Source organism: Phocoena sinus, chromosome X (genome assembly GCF_008692025.1).
Source record: "Phocoena sinus isolate mPhoSin1 chromosome X, mPhoSin1.pri, whole genome shotgun sequence".
NCBI lineage: Eukaryota > Metazoa > Chordata > Mammalia > Artiodactyla > Phocoenidae > Phocoena > Phocoena sinus.
The window spans coordinates 8,461,875-8,489,498 of record NC_045784.1 but is presented as its reverse complement, the minus strand read 5'-3'; the positions used below and the strand labels follow the sequence as shown (position 1 = coordinate 8,489,498).

The window sequence follows — 27,624 nt, the reverse complement described above, 5'->3', positions numbered from 1 at the left end:
CTAACAAGTGCTCTGCAAGAAATTCACTTGCATTGACTCATACCGTCACTACAAACCTGGGAGTTAAGTCTTTTGCTTTGCTCCATCTTATTGGTGAGAAAACTGAGGCTTGGAGATGTTCTGAATCTTGCCGAAGAGCTCCTAGCTATTTGAATCCAAGTCTTCACTACCATACCAGTGGGCCTCAATCTTTATTGTGCAAACATAAGAATCACCCGAGGATTCTGGCTTATGATGAAGGTACTTGGGCCCCATTCCTTGTGACCCTAGTTCCCTAAATCTGCCTTAGAGCCCAGAAACCTGCACGTTTACAAGAATTGTCTGCAGGCCGTATTGTGAGCAGCCCCGCGTCACTTCTTGCTGGCTCACTGCGCCTTGGGAAGTTTATAGTTGGACGAGGTTAAAGAGCTGCTGCAATTAGAGATTAGTTTCAAGGACATAATAAAACAATGCGGTATAGACCAAAACCAAAAGTATTTCGATCAAGTTTATTTCATGGGAAGAATCAAGTCTGTTTGTAAAGATGCAATTTAGCTCAAAAGAATGACCTTTCTGAATAAATCCCAGATATTAGATGGTTGGTTTTTCAGTTTGCCTTTTGCTTGTTTTTTTTTTTTTTTCCTGAACGTGGAGACATATACTTCTGGCGGGAAGGAAATCTCTTTAGTTAATGCTTTCGGTGAGTTGTTCTCCAGTTAATCGAGATTCTGTTGTATTGAGGCTGTTTTTGCGTGCCTCTTTTAAACTGGTTTGTGTTGTTTGTGCTTCTTAATGCTGGTTCTAAATAGCTTCTATGATTCTGCTTACTGATTTCCGTAATATACAGAATAATGCATGTATAATATACATAATCATGCATAGATGCATAAGAGCGTATGGTGCATGCCTTTGATGATAAACAAAACTCATGAGTGTTAATGTCTTCTGACACCATCATTCTGAGGACATTGTGTGTAATTGGGCCTAACAGCAGACCCAGCTTACGCTATGCCAGGTTTTCTCGGTCTCTGCATTGTGGACATTTGGAGACAGGTGGTTCTTTATTGCGGGCACAGGGGGCTGTCCTGTGTATTGTAGGATGTTGAGCAGATCCCTGATGTCTACTCACTAGTTGCCAGTAGGAAACCCCACCCTAGAGTCGTGATAGCCAAAAATGTTTCCAGACATTGCCAGATGTCCCCTGAGAGGGCAGACTCAGCCCCAAGAACCACTGTGCTATATCCTTTTGTATCGTATTGTTACCTTTTATTAATGCTGTCCCATAGTACCCGAAAATAAAAAGGATGTTTTTATAACTATCAAGGGCTTTTGTCTATCCAGAAACATTTGGGTCACTTTCAACCTCACATTTATGAAATTGAAACAAATTAGAAATCATCCACTTCCAATCTAAAAAAAAAAGTCCTATGACAACCACTCAAAAACTGGATCCAGAGAGCCTTAAAATGAGTCATCCATTTATGAGATAAACAGTCACCAAAGAAAAATGCTGGACTGGAATGTGCGTTTGAGAATTGAGGAACCGCCAGAAACACATCCTAGGCTGTGCTGGTGGGCTTTGGCACGCGCCTGGCGGCTTGTTTATTACTTCATGGCCCACGTGATGAGGGTCACAGGGCAACATTGACCCTTGTGTTTGTGTCTTCCTGCTCGTAAGACATCTGACATATGAGTGTGAGTGTCACAGATTCATTATTCCTCAGGTCCGATATTTTTACTCTTATTTTCTGCCCTCATATACCGGCATTTTGGGGCTCAACAACAGGCTCTGTTTCAAAAGACTGTTTCTTAGCAGTTTATTCAAATCCAGAAGACATCTTCCCTCATAGATACGATATTACCTGAGTTGGTTAGTTTCCAATTTCTTATTGAATTCATGACGTATGTGATTCATGTAATCCCTGGACTGACAAATATGTATTGCTTGTGAATTACTTATTCTTCAGTGATAATTAATCGCCAGGTAGTATCTTGGATACCGGGAACACCCAGGTCAGTAAAGCAGACGAGCTTCTTGCCCTCACGAATCTAGCTGACGTATGTAGCTCACGATGCAGAGCGCTAGGGACTGGGTCTCTGCCACATGGCAGTAGATGCTAAATAAGTATGTGTAGCATCCTAAATGATCCCAATCTCTTTATATCAAGGGTTGGCAAACTGCAGCCAGTGGGCCAAATCCAGCCTGCTGCCTGTTTTTGTATGACCTACGTGCCTGGAATGGTTATTACATTCTTAAATGGTTGAAAAAAATCAAAAGAATAATATTTTGTGACTTGAAAATTAGATGAGATTAGAATTTTAGTGTCTGTGAGTAAAATTTTATTGGAACTTTTGTTCACATGTGGTTTATGGCTGCCTTTGTGCTACGTTGGCAGAGCTGGGTAGCTGTGACAAAGACTCTATGAACCACAAGCCTGAAATATTTACTATGTGTAACTTTCTAAAATTGTATTTAGTGGGGAAAGTGCTTTCGAAATTCCAGTCTTGGAACCTCTCCAGTTCAAATCATTGGTGCTGGTACCTGTAGTATGAAGCAGCGCTGTAGCACCAGGAAAGAGGGAGATGAAAACCTGATGGGAGGTCAACACCTACTTTCTTAAGTGTCTGGGAGCTTATCCTCATCTGAACTCAGTCCCCTTGACCTTCACCGACCTTCTCTTCTAATGCTCCCTCCTACTGCTTCTCTGTTACATTTCCTATTGCTGATGTAACAAATTACCATAAACTTAAAACATGAGAAATTTGATGTCTCACAGTTCTGGAGGTCAGTGTCACTCAGCTAAAATCAAAGGCTGCATCCTCTGGAGGCTCTGGGGGAGGATGTGTGCCTTGTCTTTTCCAGCTTTTGCAAGCTGCCTGCATTTCTTGGCTTATGGCTCCTTCCTCCGTCTTTAAAGCTGTCAGCCTAGTATCCTCAAATCAATCTCTCTCTCTCTCTCTCTCTCTCTCTCTCTCTCTCTCTCTCTCTCTCACACACACACACACACACACACACACACACACACACACACACACAGAGCCACCTCTGCCTCTCTCTGGTAAGGACTCTTATGATTAGGTTGGACTCATCTGGATAACCCAGAATGACCTCCCTATCTCAGGATCCTTTAACTTAATCCCATCTGCAAAGTTCCTTTTGCCAGGTAAGGCAACTTATTCACAGGTTCTAGGAATTAAGACGTGGCCGTCTTATTATTCTGTCTGCCACACCTCCTATCCAGTAACACCATACTATACTTCTGTCTACCTCTGCAGAACAAAATGCAGGCTGAAGGGCATCTCAAGCTTTGTATCCACCAGCCTGGATATTGTCGTGGCTAAGAGCATAGGCTTTAGAATCTGAGTGTCTGGTTCAAGTCATTTGTTGTTGTTGTCGTTGAAAAAAGGAAAGCAGATCGTGCTTACTCCTGAGTGTCTTAAAGCTCACATTTTGTTTCAAAAAGTAACATCTTGTGGTAAAATTGCATCTTTCCTTGGTGGCGAACTTCTTGAATTTTCTAGGAACAGCAGACTTACTACGACCCAACCTGAATCTGATCAACCCTGGAGCGCAGTGGTTCTCAATCCTGGCTGCACGGGTCAGTCAATCAGGAAACCAAAAAAAAAAAAAAAAAAAAAAAGGTACTCAACCGCAGAGCAGACACCTGCCTCAGAACCTCTGCGAGGTCATTAGTCTAATCTCTTTCTTTCCTCATGTTTGGCAATTTTCGTAATATAAAGGCAAACATATTTTACGCACAGAAACACTGTGACCCCTAGGAATTCTAGAAAGAGGCCACTGAAGAGATGTGGAAACCTCATGGATTTGCTCGGCAACTCCCCACAACTCTGGTCTGTGTGGTTCCCACGGGTGCCGCATCTGGGGACTCCGTCCTCAGCTGTAGCAACCCGAAGGGAGAGGTGAGAAGGCAGAAGAGAAAGAGGCTGAGTCTAGATTTTAGACTTCTAGGTACTTCATTGCAAATACTCTGATTTGAACCTCGGGATAATTTGGATAAACCTTGGGTGAATGTTTTGAGAAAGGGCTCTTTAAACAAATTAATTTTAAAAGATGATGTGGACTGGAATTAGGAATGTGGATGCATTCGACCAAGTAACTTATTGTGAGCCAACACTAAATTATCACGCCTTAAAAAGCAATACAACTGTAGTTTTAAGACATGTTCGCAGAGTTTCCCGGCCATTGTGTTGTGACGTTTCCTTGACTGTATGTGCAAAATGTCTATACTGCATTAAGGATAAAAATAAAAATGAAGAACGCTGTTCTATGTCATTTAGGGCAGGCACTGATACCTCTTGACTTTATCCCAAGATACTATGAATGAATATGGTTTTAACCTGTCAGTTAATTGCATTAATTTGATAATTTCCCAAAAGTGGACCTCACGTATTTCCAACTTTAAAAAACATGTTGAAATCGCATGTGCTTAATCTGAAAAAAAATCATTAAAATTCACAATGGTAGAAATATAGATCGGGAGCGGTGAGAAAATCGGGACACAGGGGAAGATGCAGATTATGTGATGTGTTCGTGACTGCTGATTGGCAGGTGGCAAAAGACAATGAGATGGTGGAGGGTGGAGGGTGATGAACTGGAGTGGCCCGTACAGACTTTTCCAGGTCTGTGTGAATACTTCAGGCTTCAGTTATTCACGTTTGCGGTATAAAATGGATTATGAAGCATCTTGGTCCGTTACCCATAATCAAAAATGTAACTGATATTTTTTAAGATGCCGCACATTTGGTAATAGGTAGCTTTGGAGATATCTTTGAAGTCCCTCTTTGTTAATTATTTGATGACCTTCTCTCCCAAGAAAATTGTTTTTTCAGCCGTGTGCTAAGGATGGGTTTAAGAACCAGTTGGCTCTGGGGACAGTATTACCTCCTTTGTGAAATGACTCTTCCAAAGCCTGATGAATGCAGCTGCCCCGCTTCCAAGAAAGCACCACACCCTTCTCTCTTTCTGGGATTTGGCTATAGCCTCCTCCTGAGCCATCAGCTGCTATAAGAACTAAAGTCTTAGGAGACAGCAACTCCATAAATTCAAGTCATTACAAATAGACCAAGCCTTTTCTCTCTTTTGGCTGATACTTCCAAATTTACCAAAGAATTTAAAAAGTCTACGAAGTTAAGAGCCATGGGCTATGATGTATAACGGACTCAGAGAAATTGAAAGCATCGCACTCTTCACTTTTTTATTATGCTGAGTGTAGTCATTTGTGAGCAGTTTCCAGAACTATGTATTACTTGATTGCGTTGGAACTGTTTTAGTTGGGAGAAGAAAATGAAGGCTCAAGAAAGATGCAAACTGGCCTGATTCTATTTGGCCAGATTTGGTCATGTGTTTTCTTTCTTTCTTTCTTAGAGATAAAATATCACTTTCAAAATGTCACATTTGAACATCTTTCCTCTCCCTTCTGCCCTTCCTCATCTTGGTGATTTAGTGTACCATCCTCCCAGCTGCTCAAGCCAGAAATGTTTAAGTCATCCTAGATTACTCCTCCCCAACCCTCCACTACGTACAATTTGTCCCCAGGCATCCCTGTGGTTCTGCGTATCTCCCTATCTGTTCAAATTTGAATCAGCATCATACCTAGCCCGGTGTCTCTTCTGATCTCTGCATCTTTGGCTTGCACCCTCCCTCGATTCCCTTGGAAATGTGTTTCCAGTCATCTGATCACGTTCCTCTCTTACTCAAGGTTCCTGCTGAGTAAATCCAATCTGCTTTGCAAAGCCTGCCGAGAAAGCCCTCCAGGATATGGCCCTGAGTTCTCCATGGCTTCGCCTCCTGCTCTTTCCTTCCTTCTAGCCTTGTAATTTCCCCCAAACAACGCCGTTCTCTCAAATTCATTTGCCTTGGCACCTTTGTTCCAATGTTGCATTTCTACGGAGCAAACCCTTAACCCTCTTATTCAACTTACGGGTCTCCTGGGAAACGCTGCCTTCTTGTAAAGCTTTCCTTGATCCCCAGATAGATGTCAAAGCCTTTTCTCCTAGGCATCCCATTGCATTTGGTACTTACTCCTAGTATCATAATCTCTGTATTTCATGGACCGAGTGTGTTCTTCCTACCAAAATGTAACTCCTTAAGAACAAGGACTGGCTGCGGCGTGGAGGCCGGACGCTGACACCGAGACACTTGAATTAGCTTTAGCAGAAGAGAAATGGAGGAACCATAGAACATTAAGGATGAATTCAGGAAGACCCGAGACCACGGAGAACTTGCCTGCTCTCCACACTATTTTCCAAGGAGAGGTTGCTATGGTGACAGACTGTGGGGGCTTTATCAAAATCCCAGGCTGTCGGAAGCAAGGTCTGGTCCATGGAGCTCACATGTCATCCTGTCGCGTGGATAAGCCCTCTGAGATAGTAGATGTCGGAGAGAAAGTGTGGGTGAGGCTTATTGGACGAGAGATGAAAAGGGAAAGGATAAAAGTATCCCTCTCCATGAAAGCTGTCAACCAAGGGACTGGGAAGGACCTTGACGCCAACAACGTTATCACTGAGCAATAAGAGAGGCAGAGGCGGTCCTTCCAGGATTACACTGGGCAGAAGATCACCCTCGAGGCTGTCCTGAACACTACCTGCAAGGAGTGTGGCTGTAAAGGCCACTTTGCAAAGCATTGTTTCATGCAACCAGGTGGGAGCAGGTACTCTCTGATACCTAATGAGAAAGAGGAGAAGGAAGAGGCAAAATCAGCAGAGTTTGAAAAGCCTGACCCCACGAGAAATTCTTCTAGAAAAAGAAAGAAGGAAAAGGAGAAAAAGAAACATAGAGACAGGAAGTCATCTGACTCTGACAGCTCAGACTCTGAGAGTGACACACAAGAGGGCAAGGCACACGTCAAAAGACAGCAAGGCAGCAAAGAAGAAGAAGCAGCAGCACAAGGAGTGAGAGTGGAGAGAGTGGAGAGGGTGGTGGAGAGAAGGAACCAGGAGCCTTGTGCCTGGAAGCGCTGGCTCCTGCAAAGACTCAGTAGTGAGAATATGGCCTTCCACCCCATCGACTCCTCTCCCATGGGAGATGGCTTCCCCTCCTGCCACAGGCAGGTTTGGGAGATATCAAAAGTATCTGCCTGAATGAGTTCTTTTCTTATCACTCCAGTCCCTTTGCAAGTGACCCCTGCAGCTGACCCATTCATTCACCCAACCTCCTTCATTCAGCAGGAGGTCCTATTACCCTCTTCCAGCTGCCACCGCCAGAGCCAGACTCCTGTACAGGAGTCCAGGCTAGAGCCACAGGTACTGCTGTGGAGGTGAGTCTGGCTGTAGTTGGAGAACAGAGTGATTGGCCCCTCCCTGTCGGCCTGCCTTGGGCTGATTGGTGGGTGGTCTCTGCTGTATCCAACACAGGGGCAGAGGGAGACTGGCAGTACTAGGGAGAACATGGTAAGAAGTGGTGCTCACTTTTTCCATTCCCCCTAACATGATTCTACTATGTTAGAAGTGACAGCCAGTGGTCACAGCCAGAAAACCATTGTTTGCAGTGACTGAGCTTGTGTGTGACGTTCCGCCCGATCACTGAACCAGACAGCTCAAGCCAAGATCATTGCTTTACTTTGTATTTACTACAGTGTGAGTCAGTTGGTTCCCCCCCAAAAAAAAGAACGAGGACTGTGTTGTCATTTTGATAATCCCAAGCCTAATACTGTTTTTAGCACGTAATAGGTGCTCATTGAACTTTGTTTGAATTAATTATGCAGGAGGTCATACTAAATAAAAATAAAATATGTCTTCTAGGGATTGATTAATTTTATTTCAGTCATGAGCTGTTGTTCAAAGGTTGGCAAACTACAGCCCACTGCCCAAATCCAGCCTTCCACCTATTTCTGTAAATGAAGTTTGACTGGCGCACAGCCACACCCATCCATTCATAAACTGTCTATGGTTGCTCTCATGCCACAAAGGCAGATCTGAGTAATTTGGACAGAGACCACATGGCCCACAAGTCCTGAAATATTTACTATCTGGCCTTTTACAGAAAAAGATAGCCAACCCCTGCTACAGATACTAGAGGCCGTCGGAGGGCATATTTTTAAATGCATTTAAAGAATAGATATGTAATTCCATTTTGACACTTCAAGTAGCCGCGGGCTCCCTTAGATACCTAGACTTCATACTTAAAAAGCCCCAGCTCATCTGGAACTTCCCATTTGGGTGAGGGGAAAGCAATTCACTGATATCGTACCTGTGGTGCCCTAATCTTAAAGGGTGTGAGTGAGAGGTACACCCAACACTTAAGTCCCCAGTTCCTGTCTAAACGTGTGGTTAGTCCAGCTATACTAAAAACAAAAAAAAGAAAAAAATACACTGGGCCTGGAAGAACGTTCTTCAGTTCACCGAATGTGACTGCAGCCTACCCGCTTTGCCTAGATTTATGCACTCACTCCTCGGCCCTGACGCATTCCCACACCCTGTTCCCTGTGCCCCTCCTGGGTCCCTGGTACCCCTTCTTCTCACCCACTGGATGCAGGTACACAGGTGTGAAGGCAAACGAACAGAAATTCCTCATCTCCTTTAAGCTCTGCTCAAACCTGGACTTCCCTGTGAGGTCTTTCCCAGCCCTTCCACCTAATAGTGTAAATCCCTGTCCTCTACTCACACTGCCGGCCCCTTCCCTGCTTTTTGTTCCTTCCTTAGCAGTTATCATTACTTAACACGCTACATTCTTTACTTACCCTTGTTTATCTTCTGCCCCTACTAGAGTATGATATCTCCATTTGTTAAATAAATCCGTGAACTCCCAGATAAAGAGGAGAAAAATAACAAAGAATTAACACAGTGCCATTCACTCTTCGGAATGAACCTTCTAGGCAGGAATTTGCTACCAGTAGGGAACAAAGGTGTCTTAGCAGTCGCTGGGGCCAGCCTTTCTGTCTCTCTTCTTTAAGGTGAATAGTGAGGATGGTGAAGTCTTCTGGGATTCCTTAAATGTTCCCCGCATCCACAAGAAGTCCCTGGCAGTGTCTGTAGGGCCCAGCGCTATTCCTTCTCCCAGAATTTTTCTTGATTGTTAACGAAACCGTAGATACCTCTTCAAAGCTGTTGTACCCTGGTTGATATCTGTGATTCGCAGGAATTCCTCCTCAGTGAGGGGACATTGGGCTTCAGAGGATGGTGAAGTATTGTTTCCTAGGTCATCGCTTTCTGACTGTCTGCATCAAGGGTAGAGATATTCACTCTCAGAGGTGTGACATCAGAGGTGTGTGTGTGAGCACACAGATAGACTCAGGATTGTGGGAACCTTTGCTTTGATTCTTTGATGTGGAGTATTTTAGCATCAAACGTCTCTATAAATATGTGTAGCTTTTACTGATCGTATCTCTATACTTACTGTGATCAAAAGAGCTCATTAGACTGCTCTAAATAGAAACTCAGTGGTTACAATTTAGCACAGAATTTAAAAGCCTAAGAGTTTTTAGCTGGAGTCCCGGTTAGTTTCAAACCTTGTAAGTTTTACAATTTGGCGAAAACTACTTAACCTTCCTAAGCCTCAATTTATTCTATATTATATTATATTATATTTATATATACTATATATTACTATAATAGCAACATAATGTATCCTAAGTATATATTACAGTAACGTGCCGTAAGTATGAGTTATATATGATAATAATATATTGTGTCATATATACTAAATGTACTAGATTGTATTGTTACATAGAGGCGGTAACTAAAGAGCCCGTGGCACTTGCTGGCACACGGTAGGCTATCAATATGCGTTTACCCTCCTGTGTCTAGTGTGCACAATGGCAATTAGCGGTAGTTTTTCCCGTTACTGAGAAAGAAAAACCGAAAAGTTCCCGTGTGTTCCCATGAAAGAGGGGAGGCAGGACCCTTGAAGCATCTTTCCACATAGTTTTCTTTGCATCCTTTTGTGGGATCAGATGACCTAGCAGGTACTCCAGATTTTGATGTTGCCAGTTGACTGAGTAAATCCACAGTTAAGTAAGAGTGGATTTGATTTCAGGGATTGAGAGCCAATTTGGGAACATAAAAATGAAGTCTGCTTGACGTTATGACCGATGGAGAGAGAGGCTGAGGCTTGTGAGTCGTAGATTACTGCGTGACCCTTGATGTGCTTCCCCTTGATCTGCAGGGTGACTTCACGTGGAACAGTATGTCGGGTCGCAGCGTACGGCTGAGGTCAGTCTCCATCCAGAGCCTCTCAGAGCTGGAGCGAGCCCGGCTGCAGGAAGTGGCTTTTTATCAGCTGCAGCAGGACTGTGACCTGAGCTGTCAGATCACCATTCCCAAAGGTAAGGCCCCATCTGCCATCACATGGGGGATGCTGGAAGTCACACATCTGCTCTGCCACAGCCCCAAGCTGCAGAGTCCTCTCAACCCCACTATTAACACAGGGAGGAAGCTGTAGCTTCTGGGTCACTGGCTGGCGCTGGCAACCATTTTGAAAGATGTGTTCAAGTGGGACAGTTTACATGTCGACTATTATGTGTATTTAAAGGGAAGATCAACTTGGGGCAGTAAAGGGGAAAGCCATGTGTATCTCAACGGTCTACGTGGCTTCAGCACAACCACTTAAGAAGAAGTTTCAGAAAGGTCAACTTAAAGGGTTAGAAGAAAAACCATGTCTATCTCAATATGATTTCAAAATAAGCAGTTGAAAAGAATGTTTTAACAGTCTGTTAAACTTCTCATTTGACCTTAGGCAAACTCAGAATCAGTGATTACACCAACGTTAACTCATTTTTATCCAGTCTTTCACCTGGCCTGTCCCTGTTGGGGTTCACCGCTATGACACTGGAGCCAGTGCAGGCCTGGTTGTCTGATGTTTTTACAAACACAGATCCTGATTCTGGTAAAGATGAGAAGCATGTATTTGAAATCCTTTGATCTGTAAAGCCTGTTTCTGAAAGTTGACTATCTTCTATAAAGGTACTTTTTAATGTGTATTCGTGTGTAGCCGTAAGGTAATTTGAGGTGAAGTGAAAAGCTGTGATGTTATACAAATAGAGTAAACCTGCCGTAAAAACGCGACATTGGCTGCTGTGCCTAAAACTTAAAGGAAAGCAGGAGAGGGATAGCAGGCATCTGAAAGCTAGAAGGTTGCCTTGGGAGATTTCAGTATCTGCAGAACTTCTCCTTTGTTTTCTTTGTTTCAGGAGTTGAGGGGATGCTTCATGAATATTCATAAGATCATTCATGTCATGTATGCACACATACACATAGATATGTAGTTCTCAACCAGGGATGGTTTTCCCCCATTCCCCAAGTAAAATTTAGCAATGTCTGGCTCCACTTTCAGTTTTTACAGCTTGGAGGAAGGATGCAGCTGACATCTACTGCATGGAAGCCAGGGATGCTGTCAGACATCCTGCAATACACTGCACAGTCCCCCACAGCAAGCATTGTCAGGGCCCAAGGGCCTAAGTGTAGAGGCTGAGCAACCTTAATACACACATGAACACGTGTGCTCGCATTCCGTCAACAGCAGTGTTGGTGGAGCTGTTTTCTTGGCTCACCTGTGTCTGATGGAAAGGGCACTGGCTTGGGAGTGTGAAGACCAGAATATGAGGACTTGTCCGGTCACCCCCTCCCCCCTCCACATGTGAGCTTGGGCAATTTACCTCTGTAGTAGGAGGCTCGGTTTTGTTGACTAGAAAGAGTAGCACAAAGACAGTGACCACACAGAATTTTTTATTGGATGATGGCTCTTAGGGCCACTTTTATTCTTTTTTTAAAAAAAATGGAAGTGTAGTTGAGTTACAATGTTATATTAGTTTCAAACGAACATCATAGTGACTCAGTATTTTTACAGATTATACTCCATTAAAAGTTATTACAAGATAAGACGTGGAGAGTGGACTTGAGGGCACGGGGACGGGGAGGGGTGGGCTGGGACGACGTGAGAGAGTGTCATAGACATATATACACTACCAAATGTAGAATGGACAGCTAGTGGGAAGCAGCCGCATAGCACAGGGAGATCAGCTCAGTGCTCTGTGACCACCTAGAGGGGTGGGATAGGGTGGGAGGGAGGGAGACGCAAGAGGGAGGGGATATGGGGATATATGTGTACGTATAGCTGATTCACTTTGTTATACAGCAGAAGCTAACACACCACTGTAGAGCAATTATACTCCAGTAAAGCTGTTGAAAAAAAAAGTTATTACAAGATAATGGCTCTAATTCCCTGTGCTGTACAATATATCTTTGTTGCTTACCTATTTCTTACATAGTACTTTATATCTCCAGTCTTGCCCCTCTCCCTTCCCACTCCACACTGGTAACCACTAGTTTGTTTTCTGTATCTGTGAGTCTGTTTCTGTTTTGCTATATACATTCATTTGTTTTAGTTTTTAGATATGTGATATCATACAGTATTTGTCTTTCTCTGTCTGACTTATTTCACTAAACATAAGATTCTCTAAGTCCATCCACATTGCTTCAGATGGCAGAATTTCATCCTTTTATGGCTGAGTAATATTCTGTTCTCTCTATATGCCACATCTTATTTATCCACTCATCTGTTGTGAATACTTCAGTTGCTTCCATATCTTGGCAATTGTAAATAATTCTGCTGTGAACATTGGGGTGCGTGTACCTTTTTAAATTTTTTTCCAGATATATACTAGAGTGGAATTCATGGGTCTTATGGTAGTTCTATTTTTAGTTTTCTATTTTTAGCAGCCTCCATACTGTTTTCCACAGGGCTGTACCAATTTACATTCCCACCAACAGTGTAGGAGGGTTTCTTTTTCTCCATATCCTTACCAACATTTGTTATTTGTGGACTTTTTGATGATAACCATTTTACAGGTGTGAGGTGATATCTCATTGTGATTTTGATTTGCATTTGCCTGATGATTAGCGATGTTGAGCATCTTTTCATCTGCCTCTTGGCCATCTGCCTTTCCTCTTTGGAAAAATGTCTATTCATGTCTTCTGCCCATTTTTAAATTGGGCTTTTTTTTTTTTTTGATGTTGCGCTGTTTTTATATGTTGGATATTAACCCCTTATTGATCATATCATTTGCAAAAATTTTCTCCCATTCCATAGGTTGTCTTTTCATTTTTGTCAATGGTTTCCTTTACAGTGCAAAAACAAAAAGTTTAATTAGGCCCCATTTGTTTATTTTTACTTTTATTTCTTTTACCTTAGGAGACAGATGCAAGAAAATATTGCTACGATTTATGTCAAAGAGTGTTCTGCCTATGAGCTTTATGATTTCAGGTCTTATAGTTAAGTCTTTAATCCATTTTGAGTTTATTTTTGTATATGGTGTGAGGAAATGTTCTAATGTCGTTCATTTACATGTAGCTGTTAAATTTTCCCAGCACCACTTATTGAAGAGACTGTCTTTTCTCCATTGTATATTCTTGCCTCCTTTGTCAGAGATTAATTGATCAGAGGTGTGTGGGTTTATTTCTTGGCTCTCTCTGTGTGTCTGGTTTTGTGTCAGTACCACGCTGTTTTGATTACTGTAGTTTTGTAGTATAGTCTGAAGACTGGGCGAGTGATACCTCCAACTTTGTTCTTTTTTCTCAAGATTGCTTTGGCAACTCCAGGTCTTTTGTGGTTCCATGTACATTTTTGGATTATTTGTTCTACTTCTGTGAAAAATGTCTTGGGTATTTTGATAGGGATTGTATTAAATCTGTAGATTGCTTTGGATTGTATGGCCATTTTAACAATGTTAATTCTTCCAATCCAAGAGCACAGGCTATTTTTCCATTTCTTTGTATCATCTTCAATTTTCTTCATCAGTGTTTTACAGTTTTCAGAGTCAAGGTCTTTCATCTCCTTGGTTAAGTTTATTCCTAAGTGTCTTATTCTTTTTGATGTGATTTTAAATGGGATTGATTTTCACATTCTCTTCCTGATAGTTTGTTATTACTGTGTAGAAAAGCAACAGATTTCTGTATATTAATCCTGTATCTTGCAGCTTTACTGAATTCATTTATTAGTTTTAATAGTATGTTGGTGGAGACTTTAGGGGTTTCTTTTTTATTTATTTATTTGTGGCTGTATTGGGTCTTCATTGCTGCACACGGGCTTTCTCTAGTTGCAGTGGGCAGGGGCTACTCTTCGTTGCGGTGTGCGGGCTTCTCAGTGTGGTGGCTTCTCTTGTTGCAGAGCGCAGGCTCCAGGCCCACGGGCTCAGTAGTTGTGGCTCGTGGGCTCTAGAGCGCCGGCTCAGTAGTTGTGGGGCATGGGCTCTGTTGCTCCGCGGCATGTGGGATTTTCCCGGAACAGGGCTGGAACCCTTGTCCACTGCATTGGCAGGAGAATTCTTAACCACTGTGCCACCAGGGAAGTCCCTAGGGTTTTCTATATAAAGTATCATGTCCTCTGCAAATAGTGACAGTTTTACTTCTTCCCTTCCAATTTGGATGCCTTTAATTTCTTTTCCTTGTCTGATGGCTGTGTTCAGCACTTCCAATATTGTGTTAAATAGAAGTGGCAAGAGGGGCCACTTTCATTCTTTAAGCTGGAATCTCGGACTCTGCTGGAGGTCATGAAAGAGTTCAGGAGAAGGGAGAGGTCGGTTAGGCCAAGAGGCTGGTGGACAGGCACATTTCACTGACTGGTGCCTGGCTCCCTTGGCTTTCTCATCATGTGCTACTTGACACCACAACCACAGCCAGTTCCCTCCAGGAGGAAATTCCTACCCCTGTTATATCTTTTCATACTAATGTAACACAGAGATCCTCAGGTCAAGTAGGAAGAAAATCCCTTCGGCAATGGGTGAAAAATGAGTGCTAATCACCATCAGGCCAGGTTTCTGCTTCTCCCTAAGACCTTCTCATTCTGCCTCATCTTGTCTTGGTTTGGTTTTAGGGTGGAGATGAGGCCTGCCCTCGCCTCCCCATTAACTCACAAGGTGGCCCAGGTGGGGCCCAATCGTCCTGTGTCCCTTTTACAAGAACAGATGTTCTTTCAGTTCCTAAGAAAAATTTTTAATAGAAATGTTTCTGGCAAACCAAATTTATAGTGAAGGGAATGATGACTCTAAAAAGTTATGTGAAAACCAGATTGGATGCACATCAGCTGAGATACCAAGGAAAAAATATTCTTTGTAGCTTTGTTTTTAAATCCAGTTAATTTGATGTTTCTCTTTGTTCTTGCTTTTTATAGAGTCCACTAAATAAATAACCTTTACCAAACAGAGAATTTTATAAAACTTATCTGCTAGAAGCTCTGTCTCCATTGCTTATTTATGAGACTATGTTGGTCCTAGTACATTCAGGGAAAGATTTGTTCTATCAAGATATGCGAAGATATTTGGGTTACAGGAGTTATTTTGATATTTTCCATCAAAGTAGGAGCTAACGGTTTACAAATAATTTCTTACTTACGAAGGAGAGAAGGAACTGGGTGGCTGGGTGGAAAAAAACAGACATCACCAAAGAGTTTTGAAACGATTGTTTTGGGCAGATGATTATAGACATTGAATATTTACCAAGATCCTTCAAATGCATGGCCGGTGCTGAGTGCTATGATGGCAGCTTTGGTCCGAGGGTAGCCACTTGGTTCCATGTAAACCCCTAAGTGGAGGTTCTAAACAGGGTTCATATTCACTTGTATGAATAATTAACTCAGGAACATAAATAGTTGCTGGGGCCTAGAACCTACAGAAATGATACCAAGCCTAATGAGAAACATAATTTATTTACGGGTATCTGTTTGGAGGACCCTCTTCCTCTATGAGACTGGTGCTTCCAGGGCTCAGGTGAACGGTAGTATAACATATTCATCAGCTGCTGGTATCCACCATAGAGAGGGAAGAATAGAAGATTGGTGGGTTGGGAAATTACTGGGGTTATTCCCAGTGGTGGGATCCAAGGCACAGGTAGAGAGTTTGACCTCCTCCTGAGCTTTAGTAGTAGGTGGACATTGGTTATATGGATACAGATGTAGGTAGATTAGAAGATGATGGGAGAGCATATGGAATTTCACTCCAGATTGCCTCTCCACTCACAGCAAAATAGGAAACGATTTCATCTGCTAGGAGTGGGGCTGGGAAGGAGGTCCTAGAGGTTTGAGGAAAGAGGAGAGGAATGGAAAAGAGGGAAGCTGATGGACCAGCAACGTTGCAGGATTGCAGGGCAGCCCTAAAGGTCTATTTGAGGGTAGTAGCTGGGAATTTAAATTGCAAAATAAACATCTGGGCAGCGAAACACTGCTAAAGCAAACACACCATTTTGTAGTTTGAGTTTCCCAGCTCTGTTTAATCCAAATTTCCTCTCAGTAGAGTTAGGATTTTCTGGTTGAGTTCAATAATGGTAGAGAGGGACATGGCAGTTGAGAGTATATCTGTGGTAGGCAGAATACTGGACCCCTCAAAGATGGCCTGGAACCTTTGAATATTTACCTCACATGCCAAAACGAACTTTGCAGATGTGATCAACTCAGGTCCTTGAGACAGCAAGATTATCCTGGACTATCTGGGAGGGTCCAAACTAATCACATGAGTACTAAAAAGCAAAGAAACTTTCCCATCTGAGAGAGATACGACTTTGGAGGAATGGTCAGAGAGATGTAGTGTTGCTGGCTTTGTTGATGGAGGAAGGGGCCATGAGCCAAGGAATGCAGGAGGCCTCTAGAAGCTAAAAAAGGCAAGGAAACAGATTGTCCCTAGAGCCTCTAGAGAGGAATGCAACCCTGCCGACACCTTGATTTTAGCCCAGTGGGACCCATTTCAGACTTCTTGTCTCCAGAAATGTCAGATAATAAATTTGGGTTGTGTAAGCCACTAAGTTTGTGGTCATTTGTTACAGCAGCCCTAAGAAACTAATACAGTATCCAAGGGAATGATTATAATCGCAGACTGTGGACTCTAAGTTGAATGAGAAGTTAGAAATAAATATAAAAGACTTATATTTTTCTTGAATAAAAAGAATCAACAATATAAAGACGTCAATTATGTCATAAATTATCTATAAACCGAATGTGATTCCAAAAAACATACCGACAGAATTTGTTTTTGTAATATCACTAAATTGATCTAAACATCGTCTTGGCGAATAATTATATGAGAGTAAGTAGGCAGGGGAAAATCTGAAGAAGAGGTCAAATGGAAATTATCCCTATCCATTTATTAAAATGTCATAAAGCTAAAGCAGTTAAAAGAATATTGTACTGCTTCACAGTAGGTAGATCAGTGGGAGACAGTAGAGTTCAGAACTGAGCTAAAATAAATGAGAACTTATGACATAAGTATTGCATTTCTTGTCAGGGGGAAATGATGGCTTAGTATTGTATTTGTGACAATGAGACAGCCATTGAGGAGAAAAATCGGGATTCTGACCTTACTCCTTACATCCAAATAAACTGATGTGGAAGGAAGATTTGAAGATTTAAAAAATGAAACTATAAATGCACCAAAACAAAACATAGCTAGATATTAATATATTTTTACATGGAGGAAGGCACTACCCAGAAAACATAAAGAGAGTGACCTGTTTCACTACGTTAACAAAAATAGAATCATCTGTGTGGCAAATAAATAAGTGAATAAATAAATAAAGTAGAAAGTTACAACACATTTGACAAACTAAAGGCTAACTTCTCTATGATACAAAGCTTTATAACAAATTAATATGAGAAAGAACATAATTAAAATGTGGACAAATTATAGGCAGCTCACAGAAAAAGAAATTCAAATGATTTATAAATATTTGTAAAGATGCTCTCACCCTCATAGTCATTCAAGAAATGCAAGCTCAATGACAAGGAGAAATTTTTTTCTCTTAGATAGGAATGGCTCCAAAAGTTGGATGGTATACTTTCTGGGAAAACAGACACTCATGTACTGTTGATAGGACTATAATTGTTGCAGCAACTTACAAGGCGATTTGGCAACATCTAACTCTTAAATGGCCCAATAATGCTACTTCTGGGAATGTATCTCACAGATACATACTTGTATTAGTCGAGATAGGCTAACCGCTTAGTACCTCAGTACTATAAAAGTTTCCTTCTTGCTCAGGCACCATCCACTGCAGGTTGGCCATGAGGATTGGGAGGGGAGAGTGTTCCACACAGTTATGCAGGAACCTAGGTTTCTCCAGTCTTGTGGCTCCTCCCTCCTCTATATCCATTCAACCAGGAGACAAGCAAAATAAAAACTAATAAGATTTACGTAAACCTTTTAAGATGGCTGATGAGCTTATTAATTTGTTACCCCTTGTAAACCTGATATTTCAAAAAGGGAATTTTGAAGATGCTATAGAGAACCTAGTGGTAGAAATCAGGAGGCCTTTCGGTGGGAGGGATCGTATCTATCAATAGAGTTTTCCCTGTGAGCTTGAGTTTGCCCCGTGGAGGCGACCATGGAATGTTTCTACCCGTCAAAGGCAGCTCTTGGCATGAGCTCTTTGTTTTTTTTTTTAACGTCTTTATTGGAGTATAATTGCTTTACAGTGGTGTGTTAGTGTCTGCTGTGTAACAAAGTGGTCAGCAATACATAAACATATATCCCCATATCCTCTCCCTCTTGCATCTCCCTCCCACCCTCCCTACCCCACCCCTTAAAAAACTAGAAATAGAACTACCGTACGACCCAGCAATCCCACTACCGGGCATATACCCTGAGAAAACCATAATTCAAAAAGTCATGTACCACAATGTTCATTGCAGTATTATCTACAATAGCCAGGACATGGAAGCAACCTAAGTGTCCACTGACAGATGAATGGATAAAGAAGATGTGGCACATTTATACATTTGCATAAGCTCTTGGATCAGATTTTCTAGTCTGTAAATGGCTCAATCCTTAATAGCAGACCCAGGAAACAAATGCAGAGACCATGGTCGAATATTTAAGCAACGCCTAATGGCCTTCATGAACTTTTCATGTATTCAGAACACATCAACGGAGTATTGTTTATGTATCAGATTCAATTAATATTATTTTGATAGCATTTTAATAGCAATGGTCTGAGGCAGGGGTTAGTGAACTGGCCCACTGGCCAAACCCAGCTCACCATCTGTTTTTGTAAATAAAATCTTATTGGCACACAGCTATGCTTAGTCATTTACGTATCATCTATGGCTGCTTTTGAGCAACGATGGCAGAGTTGAATAGTCGTGACAGTCCATATGCCTCAGGGAGTCTCAAACATTTCCTACCTGGCCCTTTACAGGCAAAAATGGCTCACCTGTGGTCTAAGGTAAAATAAAAGGAAGTGACTGACTTACGCCCAATCCGTAAAGCTGCTTAGTGTAGCCTTTATCTCACTATAATGGAAACTAAGTATTTAAAGCGGAATGGTTTCATGAGAGAGAAATGCATGTTCAAGTTTTCTTTAGTGCTCTTTTTTTCTTCACTTAATTTCTGATATCACAATTGAGAAAGGCTTCGTTTATGTATTTTAAGAACAGTCTCATGGAATGAGGAATAGCTGATGGTTTAAGAAAATGTGGGCAATAGTCTAATAAAAGAGTACTCTGATGCCTCAGAATTGCTGTTATACGGCTTCTATATAAAGTGGTCCCTCACCATTGTCCCCAGGCTGTGTAAACCCCAAGTAAACAACTCAACGAAATCAACAAAATGATATTCTTGGTTGGCTAACACTGCAGCTGTCTTCGGTTTGTGATTCGAATGTTGATTTAAAAAATAAGGGCAACCTGATGGGCAGGGAGATTGAGCTTGGGTGTTTATGCAACAGCCCTAGACAGAAACTATAGCTGTCCAATTTCTATGTTATCCCTGCCGGCATTGTCCATTTGAAGAGGTGAAGCACGAGAACTGTTTATCAAAGCTTTTTGTGTAAGTAAAGTTGAAGTTGCAACCTGGGGTAAAATCCACAAACTTCAGTGTAGGTAGAAATGCTGATAGGAAACAAACATCCCCAAATAGGGTGATCAAAGAATAACGTTAGACCACTGGGCTCAGCGGCCCTCAACAAATGTCTCTAGTGTGTGGGCTATAGAGCTAGTTGTATCTTTTATTTTACATCTCAGCCCAGCAAACACATGAACCAGATGGTGTTTATTGTTATCTGAGATACACTTTGATATCCTCTATAATGTTCTCTCCTATACACTTTGATATCCTCTATAATGTTCTCTCCTGTTGTCTTCTATTTGATTCTGTATCATTTTCTAAAATACGCTTGTCATGACACGCTGTTTTCATGATTCATTAATAAGTTATGACCCACAGTTTGAATAACGCAATCTTGAAAGGCAGATGGAATGGAAAAGAGGCGATCCAGAAGAAAAGAACAAAACTGGCAGCAGGGAAACCTTTCACTTGTTCACTGCTGTGGCTCTTAGGGCCTTGGTAAGGTGGATGGGGCATTGGTTCCCTAGGGCCACAGAAAGGAACCTAGGCTAGACCCTTGGCCTAAGCATCTAGTACCTTCTCTATCTAGAGCCCAACATTGGCGTGCCATCCAGGGGCTTCCCGTGCTGCTTCACTGCTCTCATGTTCAAAGTAGTCCACATCCTCAAGGAGTTCTTAATCTGTCGACAGAGAAAGCACAGACACATCAACTGTATTAAAACAGAGCAGTGGCTGTCGTCCTGTCCAAGTTACCTTTGGTGACCCTTACAGCTAGAAGCTGCCTCATCCACCTATTCCAATAAAACCCAGGAATGACAGAGAGGTTTCCCTGCAGGTTGTCGTTGAAATTTTCTTCTTGGGTGCTCTCCTCTGTACCCCAGGGCTTTTACCATGTCAAGTTCTCGAGTGCGTGCTGCTGTATGACTCTGTTCTGTGCCAAGCAGGCAAGCCAGTGCAATAGTCTGTGGTTATTTAAGCCATATGTTTTGTGCCTTCATATTCACGAATGGCTTCCTTTATGTTCTTAGGCAATATAGTTTTCTAGCTGAGGTCCTGTCCCTACTGGTCACATTTACACGTACGGATGTATCTGTGTTGGAGTAGCAGCTATTATTGCACAAGGCTTTGGCATCTTGGACAAAACTTTTGTCATTGCAGTTTGTGAAATATTCTGGCACCTTTCAAAGATTTCAAGACTACACTCTTCTCTCCGTTGGGATCATGGCCCAAAAGTAAACTTGATAATTACAAAGAATGTCCCGTCCTTGAAATATGAATAGGAGCTTCCATTTTTGTTTTTTTCTTTGTTTCTCCATGGGCAAAAACAAAGGCAAATAGTAACAACTGAAATTAAATACCAAGTGTTTTTTAAACCAATCAAGCTTTCTAGATAATTTGAAATTAAGCCCTCAAGATTATTTAAAATTTTAATCAGTGGGTGTTTATAAAGTTTTTTATAAGTGGAAAGCTCTGGAAAAGTAGTTTAAGGTGGTCTTCACTTAAGATAGGAGAGGGCAAACTACAGCCTAAAGGCCAAATCCAGCCCACTGCCTGTTTTTGTAAATACGGTTTTATTAGAACACAGCCCTATGTATTTGTCTCGGTATTGTCTAAGGCTACTTTAGTGCTATAACAGCAGGGTGGAGTAGTTTTGACAGAGACCATATGGCCCACAAAGCCAAAAATATTTGCTATCTGGACCTTTACAGAAAAAGCTTGCTGACCTCTGATTTAAGAGATTAATATTAATTTGATATAGTAATTTACAGTTATTATCCATGTGGTTGATCAACTGTACCATCCTATTCATTTCAATTTCTTCACTCTCTTAGTTATACTCTTCCATAATTGAGTGTTTTTTAATTATCACACTTTCATAACTCTCAGATGTTTTAGTGTTTATATTGTATGTAATCAATTTTTTTTTCAAAGTGAGCAATAAATTCCCTTGGTGAAGCTAAACAAGAAAGAAATGTCAATATTTTAATGAGTCTCTCAAACAGCTGATGCCACCATGCAGGTTATAGGAATGTCAGTTATGCATCAGATGGGTGACTTTAATAATAAGTCAGTCTCCAATATGGGTTGATTATTAGCTTTATTATTGCTATCTGGTTTGATAACTGAGAATTTAACTGTCTTTCTCTTTAAGGACTTTACTTATTTACAGACTTACAGTTCTTTGTAATCTGATCTTCCTGCTTTTACCCTCCTTCCTTACCTTAGATGCCACCCAACACACACAAATTCAGGTCTTCTAGGGATGTCTTTCTTAGGGCTATGTAGCATTATATGACAAGACTGGTGCAAATATACGTAGGAAAATCACATCCCACAACTGGAGTTTTGGGTTATCCATCGTTAAGATGCTTTGGCTGCAAATTATGGAGGCCAAACCAAGAGTGACTTATATAACCAAGAAATTGATTATATTACTTCACTAGGAGCCCACAGATAGGCTAGTTCCAGGACTCATAAATTCAGTGGCCTTCCACCTTTTTTCTCTGCCATAATCATGGGTCACTTTGTTCTTTGGCTGGCTTCCCTCATTGTCACAAAATGACTGCAGCAGCCACCGGCATCACTGCTTCTATGGCAGCATGAAGAGGCAGAGAAGAGCAGTGACTCTTCAGCAAGTATCTTTTTAATAGTAGAGAAGGATTTTCACTGCTGCCTCCTAGCAGACTTCCCTCCCTTCTCGATCCCTAGAATCGCAACAGCTGCCAGTGCCCAAATCAATACAGCAAGCAGAAAGAAATCACAAGCACTAGCTTGACTTAAGTTTCCTTTCCTGAGCCTGGGGTGAGGCCTCATCCCAGGGTGCATGACCACATGGAGGGAGAGCACCTAACAGAATAGGGAAAGAAAGAATTGGGTGGGGGGTGTGTAGTAGAATAAAGATGGATTTGGATTAGTAACCATTGGTGTACATAATAGCAATGTCATCTTCTGCCATTGCAGGCAAGCAACGGGGAGGAAACTGTTTGTATGTTGATTTACATTAGTGTCTGACAGAGTGCTTTGCTTTTGTTGCTCCGGAAATTGTTAAGAAATTGAACGGAAAGGATTAAAAAGTCAATCATAGCACATTTATTTCTATATCATAAAGAATTGTTTCAAATGGCTCAAAGAATAATCAAACACAACAGTTTTCATCTAATTGCACCATCTGTCCAGTTACTGAATCTATGAGAGCTGTTTTCATGGCAGCAACCAGCAGAAAATTTGAGGAGTTTTCAAGGCCTAAAGTCTATGACTTAAAGGTAATTGATTCCCTTCTTACTTATTCATTATAAAACGATATCTGTCAAAAAGAAGGTAGGTAGCATTAGCCCCTTAGACAGGTCAAAAATCACACCACGCGTCAATACCCTTGTGTGACTCTACCTTTGCAACTAGACCTGCAGGCTTTGGCTTTAAAATGTGTAATGCTGAAACTCCTCTAAATTGCAATTAATTTCCCTGAGTTAACAATCCAGGGCCTTTCTTTGGGATGAGTGCTTTCTGTCTTTTTGTTCTCCCACCTGCTTTCTTTCCTTTACGCTCCAGGAAATAAATATAACTTAAGGAAGTGATCTGCCAAAAGCCATTTTTCTTGCTCTGATATTTGGAAACTTCTGTCTCTGCAAATACAAGACCTCCATAGACTAAGTTAAAAATACTGTTTTCAACTTAGGGTATGTGCAATAAGAGATGCAAATTCAAGAGCCTGGAAGGACAGGCGAGCTCCTAGTTTGGGAAGAGGTGACAGCAGTGCTGCTCCTTTGGAACACGAGCTTACAGCTCCCCCCCCCCCTTTTTTTTAACTCATAACACTTGAAAGTGGAAAAAATGACAGAAAGGAAAAGATCCTTCTAGGGCATAATTTGTTCACGACCAGTTATTACAGTAAGCAGTGATTACAAAGAATGCCTGGCTAAGGAAAAACCATAGTTGAGCTCTTAAACCCATGGCATCCAAGCCAGGCAAACAACTTCCCTACCTCACGTTTTGATAGAATAACGAAACGTGCTCAACAAATCAAATATCTCAATGATTTTCTGTAATAGAAACACACTTGTTTAGAGGTTCGAGAATCTACAAGGTCTTTTTTTTTCCTCTTGAGAAAAAGTTTCAGAACGAATTACCTTGCCAAATAATTTACAGAAAACGGGAAAGGTTTCTTAGTGTTTAAATTTAGCTGGAAGCATGGTGACCTCCAAGAGCTGACTTTCTTACAACAGTGAGAGACTCACAGAATGTTCTTATTTTCTGACCACAGCTTTGATAATTTCACCACCACTTCAACATGTAAACTGTGGGAATTACTACATTTCTCAAGTAGTTTGGGGAGCCTCGGCTCTAAGGAGAGGCATCTGCATTGCTTAAGAATACCATAAATATTTCTTTCCCCAAGAAACAGACACTTTGGAAACAGATTTTGAAAACTCTAATCCACAAGGTGCTAGCAGGATAAAGAAACAGTGTTTGATTCACTGGGATTTAAACCAAGAGGAATGACTCAATCACCCTGTTTCTACCTGCTTTCTATTTCAATCAAGGTTAATGGAAAAACTGCTAAGAATGAGGTGATATATAAATGGAAATTTTGACCTATAGATTTGATTAAATAACCAACAGTCTATAGCATGAAAGATATATAGTGAGATTCAAAGTTGGCTGAAAGGCAGGACCAGTTTGGGCTTGAGTACATTGTTTTCCACTTTTTCCATGTAGATTGTTTTCTTCCAGGATTCTTCTTTTTCGCTCTCTTAAGCCCTAGTTCCCACTAAAGAAACTGTCAGTCCACTCCTGAATTTGTGATTTTCTCATCTTTTTTCACCAGTAGAATGCTTGCTTGATAAAAGTTTGGATTGCTAGGAATAAAACATTAAGAGGCTTAGGATAGGAAAGGATTTCCTAGACTAAGCAGTCACCATGTGACTTACTGGGAGAAATCCCCAGCAAAATTCAAAAGCCCCTGAGAAGGGTAACTTCATCCTTTAAGAGGCTGAACTTGAACATTAGCCTTCCCAAGCAGAGTCAAGGACAGCCTTCTTGCTTCTGATCTACCACCTAGTAGCCGTCTCCTCTGAAGCATTTCTTCATTTTGTTTTAATGAGGTTTCCATGTATCTGTCTTTAGCACTAAACTCTGAGTTTCTCAAAAGCAGAGACAATGCTTGTTCATCTGGGTTCATAACTGACACCTGGCTCTGTCTCATCCTTAATGTTGGATGGAGGGATAGGTGGAGCAATGGATGGATCGGTCTATGGAGGATGAGCCCGCTTTCTAGGGGGAAGATGCACTTTGAATGGATTAACTATTGTAGTATAAATAATATTCCTACGCCAAGGAATTCATCGTGTGCTGAGGCACATCATCCTTTAATAGAGATTACTTGTTCTAGAGTAGAGGAGAGAGCCCTGCTTTGGCTCGTGTCCTAAATCTCTGGGGTTAATCCCAGTGTAACTCTTAGGCCAGAGTAATGCACTGGTCCTATTGGTTCCCCTATCCTGGGACTGTTGCCACATTTCCTGCCAAGAAGCAGATGTAGCCGCTTTCCTGGCAACTACTACTCCCTCCTGTCAGGGCTGCTCTCCTTTCCTTTTCTTGGGATGCACTTTGAATAGGCAGCAGGCAACTGAGCATGGGTATGGCATTAACTGGCTCCAATGTCCAGCCCGACTTTTCCTGGGATATGATTTTTTTTTTTTTTTTTTTTTTTTTTTTTTTTTTTTTTTTTTTGCGGTACGCAGGCCTCTCCCGTTGCGGAGCGCAGGCTCCGGACGCGCAGGCTCAGCGGCCATGGCTCACGGGCCCAGCCGCTCCGCGGCGTGTGGGATCTTCCCGGACCGGGGCACGAACCCGTGTCCCCTGCATCGGCAGGCGGACTCTCAACCACTGCGCCACCAGGGAAGCCCTGGGATATGATTTTGACTGGGGTTTCGGTTGCCCAGCTCTCATCAGTCCCTATGTGTTTTCCAATGTTGATTTATTTGGCCAAATTAACTTACATTGATGAGATTAATTATTAGAAAACACTAGACTTGGAGTGTGGGCCCAATGAATGGCCCTCAAGTGCCAGGAGCCATAAATAATATTATTTCTTTGACAGATCTGCTCCAAACTAGAAATAAAATATCTGGTTTAGTCTTCTGCTTGCTTTATTTTGGGGGAGGTCTGTGGCTTGAGAGCCATCAAAAGGGGAATGTAGATGAGACTGAAGAATGAATTTTAGTCTTGGTAAACAATTAAATAGTTTTAGTAAACACTTTTATAAGACAGCCATAGATTGTGTGACTCACCTAATGTACTTTCATATATATAATTTAAAAACTATATTTCGGTTTATTAGGATAGGCGTCAGTACATGAAAAATAAACAGATTTCTGTGCTGAGCAGTGTTCTTGGATGCCAGTGATGGGCACAAAGTCTGGATAACGCAAGCAGAAGAGGGACTTAGAGAACCCAAGAAATAGGAGGTATCTGAAGAGAATCTAATCAGCCACATAGGAAAACATCACCAGAGCCATATGAACAAATCTGGTCAAGCCTCTCAACTGTCCACTCCCTTTCCAGAAAACATGCTACACAGAATGGCAGATATAATGGATGCTTTATATTGGCCTAGACACATGTTTTCTTTCAGATCAGGGAGATGTGAATAGGAAGATTATTCCAATAGTTTCAGCCAGGTCAGAAACTCTGGCGTGTGAGTCACCTTCTTGCCGTAAGTTTCAGCTCCCAAGTCCGTGTTTTAGAAGTTCTTCAGTGAACACTGCAAGCCTCCACTTTCTCACACGCTTGGCAAATGAGTCTTCAACCTTTGTTTGAATACATCCAGTGCCTGGGAGAAAGGGCTTTTTTAAAAATAAATTTTGTATTTTGGAATCATTTTAGATTTACAGAAAAGTTATCAGGATAATACAGAGTTCCCATATGCCCCTCACCCAGTTTCCCCTAATGATAACATCTTTTATAACCTTGGTACACTTATCACAACTAAGAAACCAACATTGGTATGTTACTCTCAACCAAACTACACACTTTGTTTAGATTTCACCAGTTTCCTCACTAACATCCTTTTTATGTTCCAGGGTCCCATCCAGGATACTACATGCATTTAGCCAAGCATCTTTTTTTTTTTCTTTTTTTAAAAAAATAACAAACATGGGCTTCCCTGGTGGCGCAGTGGTTGAGAGTCTGCCTGCCGATGCAGGGGACACGGGTTCGTGCCCAGGTCTGGGAAGAGCCCACATGCCGCGGAGCGGCTGGGCCCGTGAGCCATGACCGCTGAGCCTGCACATCCAGAGCCTGTGCTCCGCAGCGGGAGAGGCCCGCGTACCGCAAAAAAAAAAAAAAAAAAAAAAAGCATTTCTTATCTCATACGGTTTCTGGGACCATCTTATCCTGGTTGTTCTGGTTCAGGTTCTGGTTCATGAGGTTGCCATCAACCTGAGCCAGGGCTGCAATCGTCTGAAATCATGAGTGGGCCGGAAGATCAATGTGGCTGCTGGCTGGAGACTCCGGTTCCTCACCACATAGCCCTTTGCAAAGGGCTTCTCATGCCATGGCTTCCACCAGAGTGAGGGATGCAAGACAGAGAGCATGCAAGATAGAGGCCACAGTGAACAGTGCTTTTTTTGTGAGGCAGCTCATTCCGTTGCTGAAGAGTTCCATTTGTTGACAAAACTGTCTTCCTGCAAATTCCTCCCAAATCCTTGTTCTGGCCAACGGAGGGCTGGCCAGGTCTCTTGTTCTGGCCAACGGAGGGCTGGCCAGGTCTCTTGTTCTGGCCAACGGAGGGCTGGCCAGGTCTCTTGTTCTGGCCAACGGAGGGCTGGCCAGTAGGTCTCTTCATCCGCACTGTTTAGTCCTCTTT

At 42.0% G+C, this 27,624-nt stretch overlaps 1 protein-coding gene and 1 pseudogene across 4 annotated transcripts in view; both read left to right on the top strand.

Annotated features, from left to right (window-relative positions):
- The window catches only part of ARHGAP6 (Rho GTPase activating protein 6), a 488,732-nt gene that overhangs the window by 391,357 nt on the left and 69,751 nt on the right, over positions 1-27,624 (top strand). For all 4 annotated transcript variants that reach the window (XM_032620346.1, XM_032620347.1, XM_032620349.1 and 1 more), the window contains one exon: positions 10,103-10,262. In XM_032620346.1, coding sequence (XP_032476237.1) covers positions 10,103-10,262 — 160 coding nt within the window. The remainder of the gene's footprint in view (positions 1-10,102; positions 10,263-27,624) is intronic.
- On the top strand, positions 6,119-6,895 carry LOC116747807 (annotated as a pseudogene).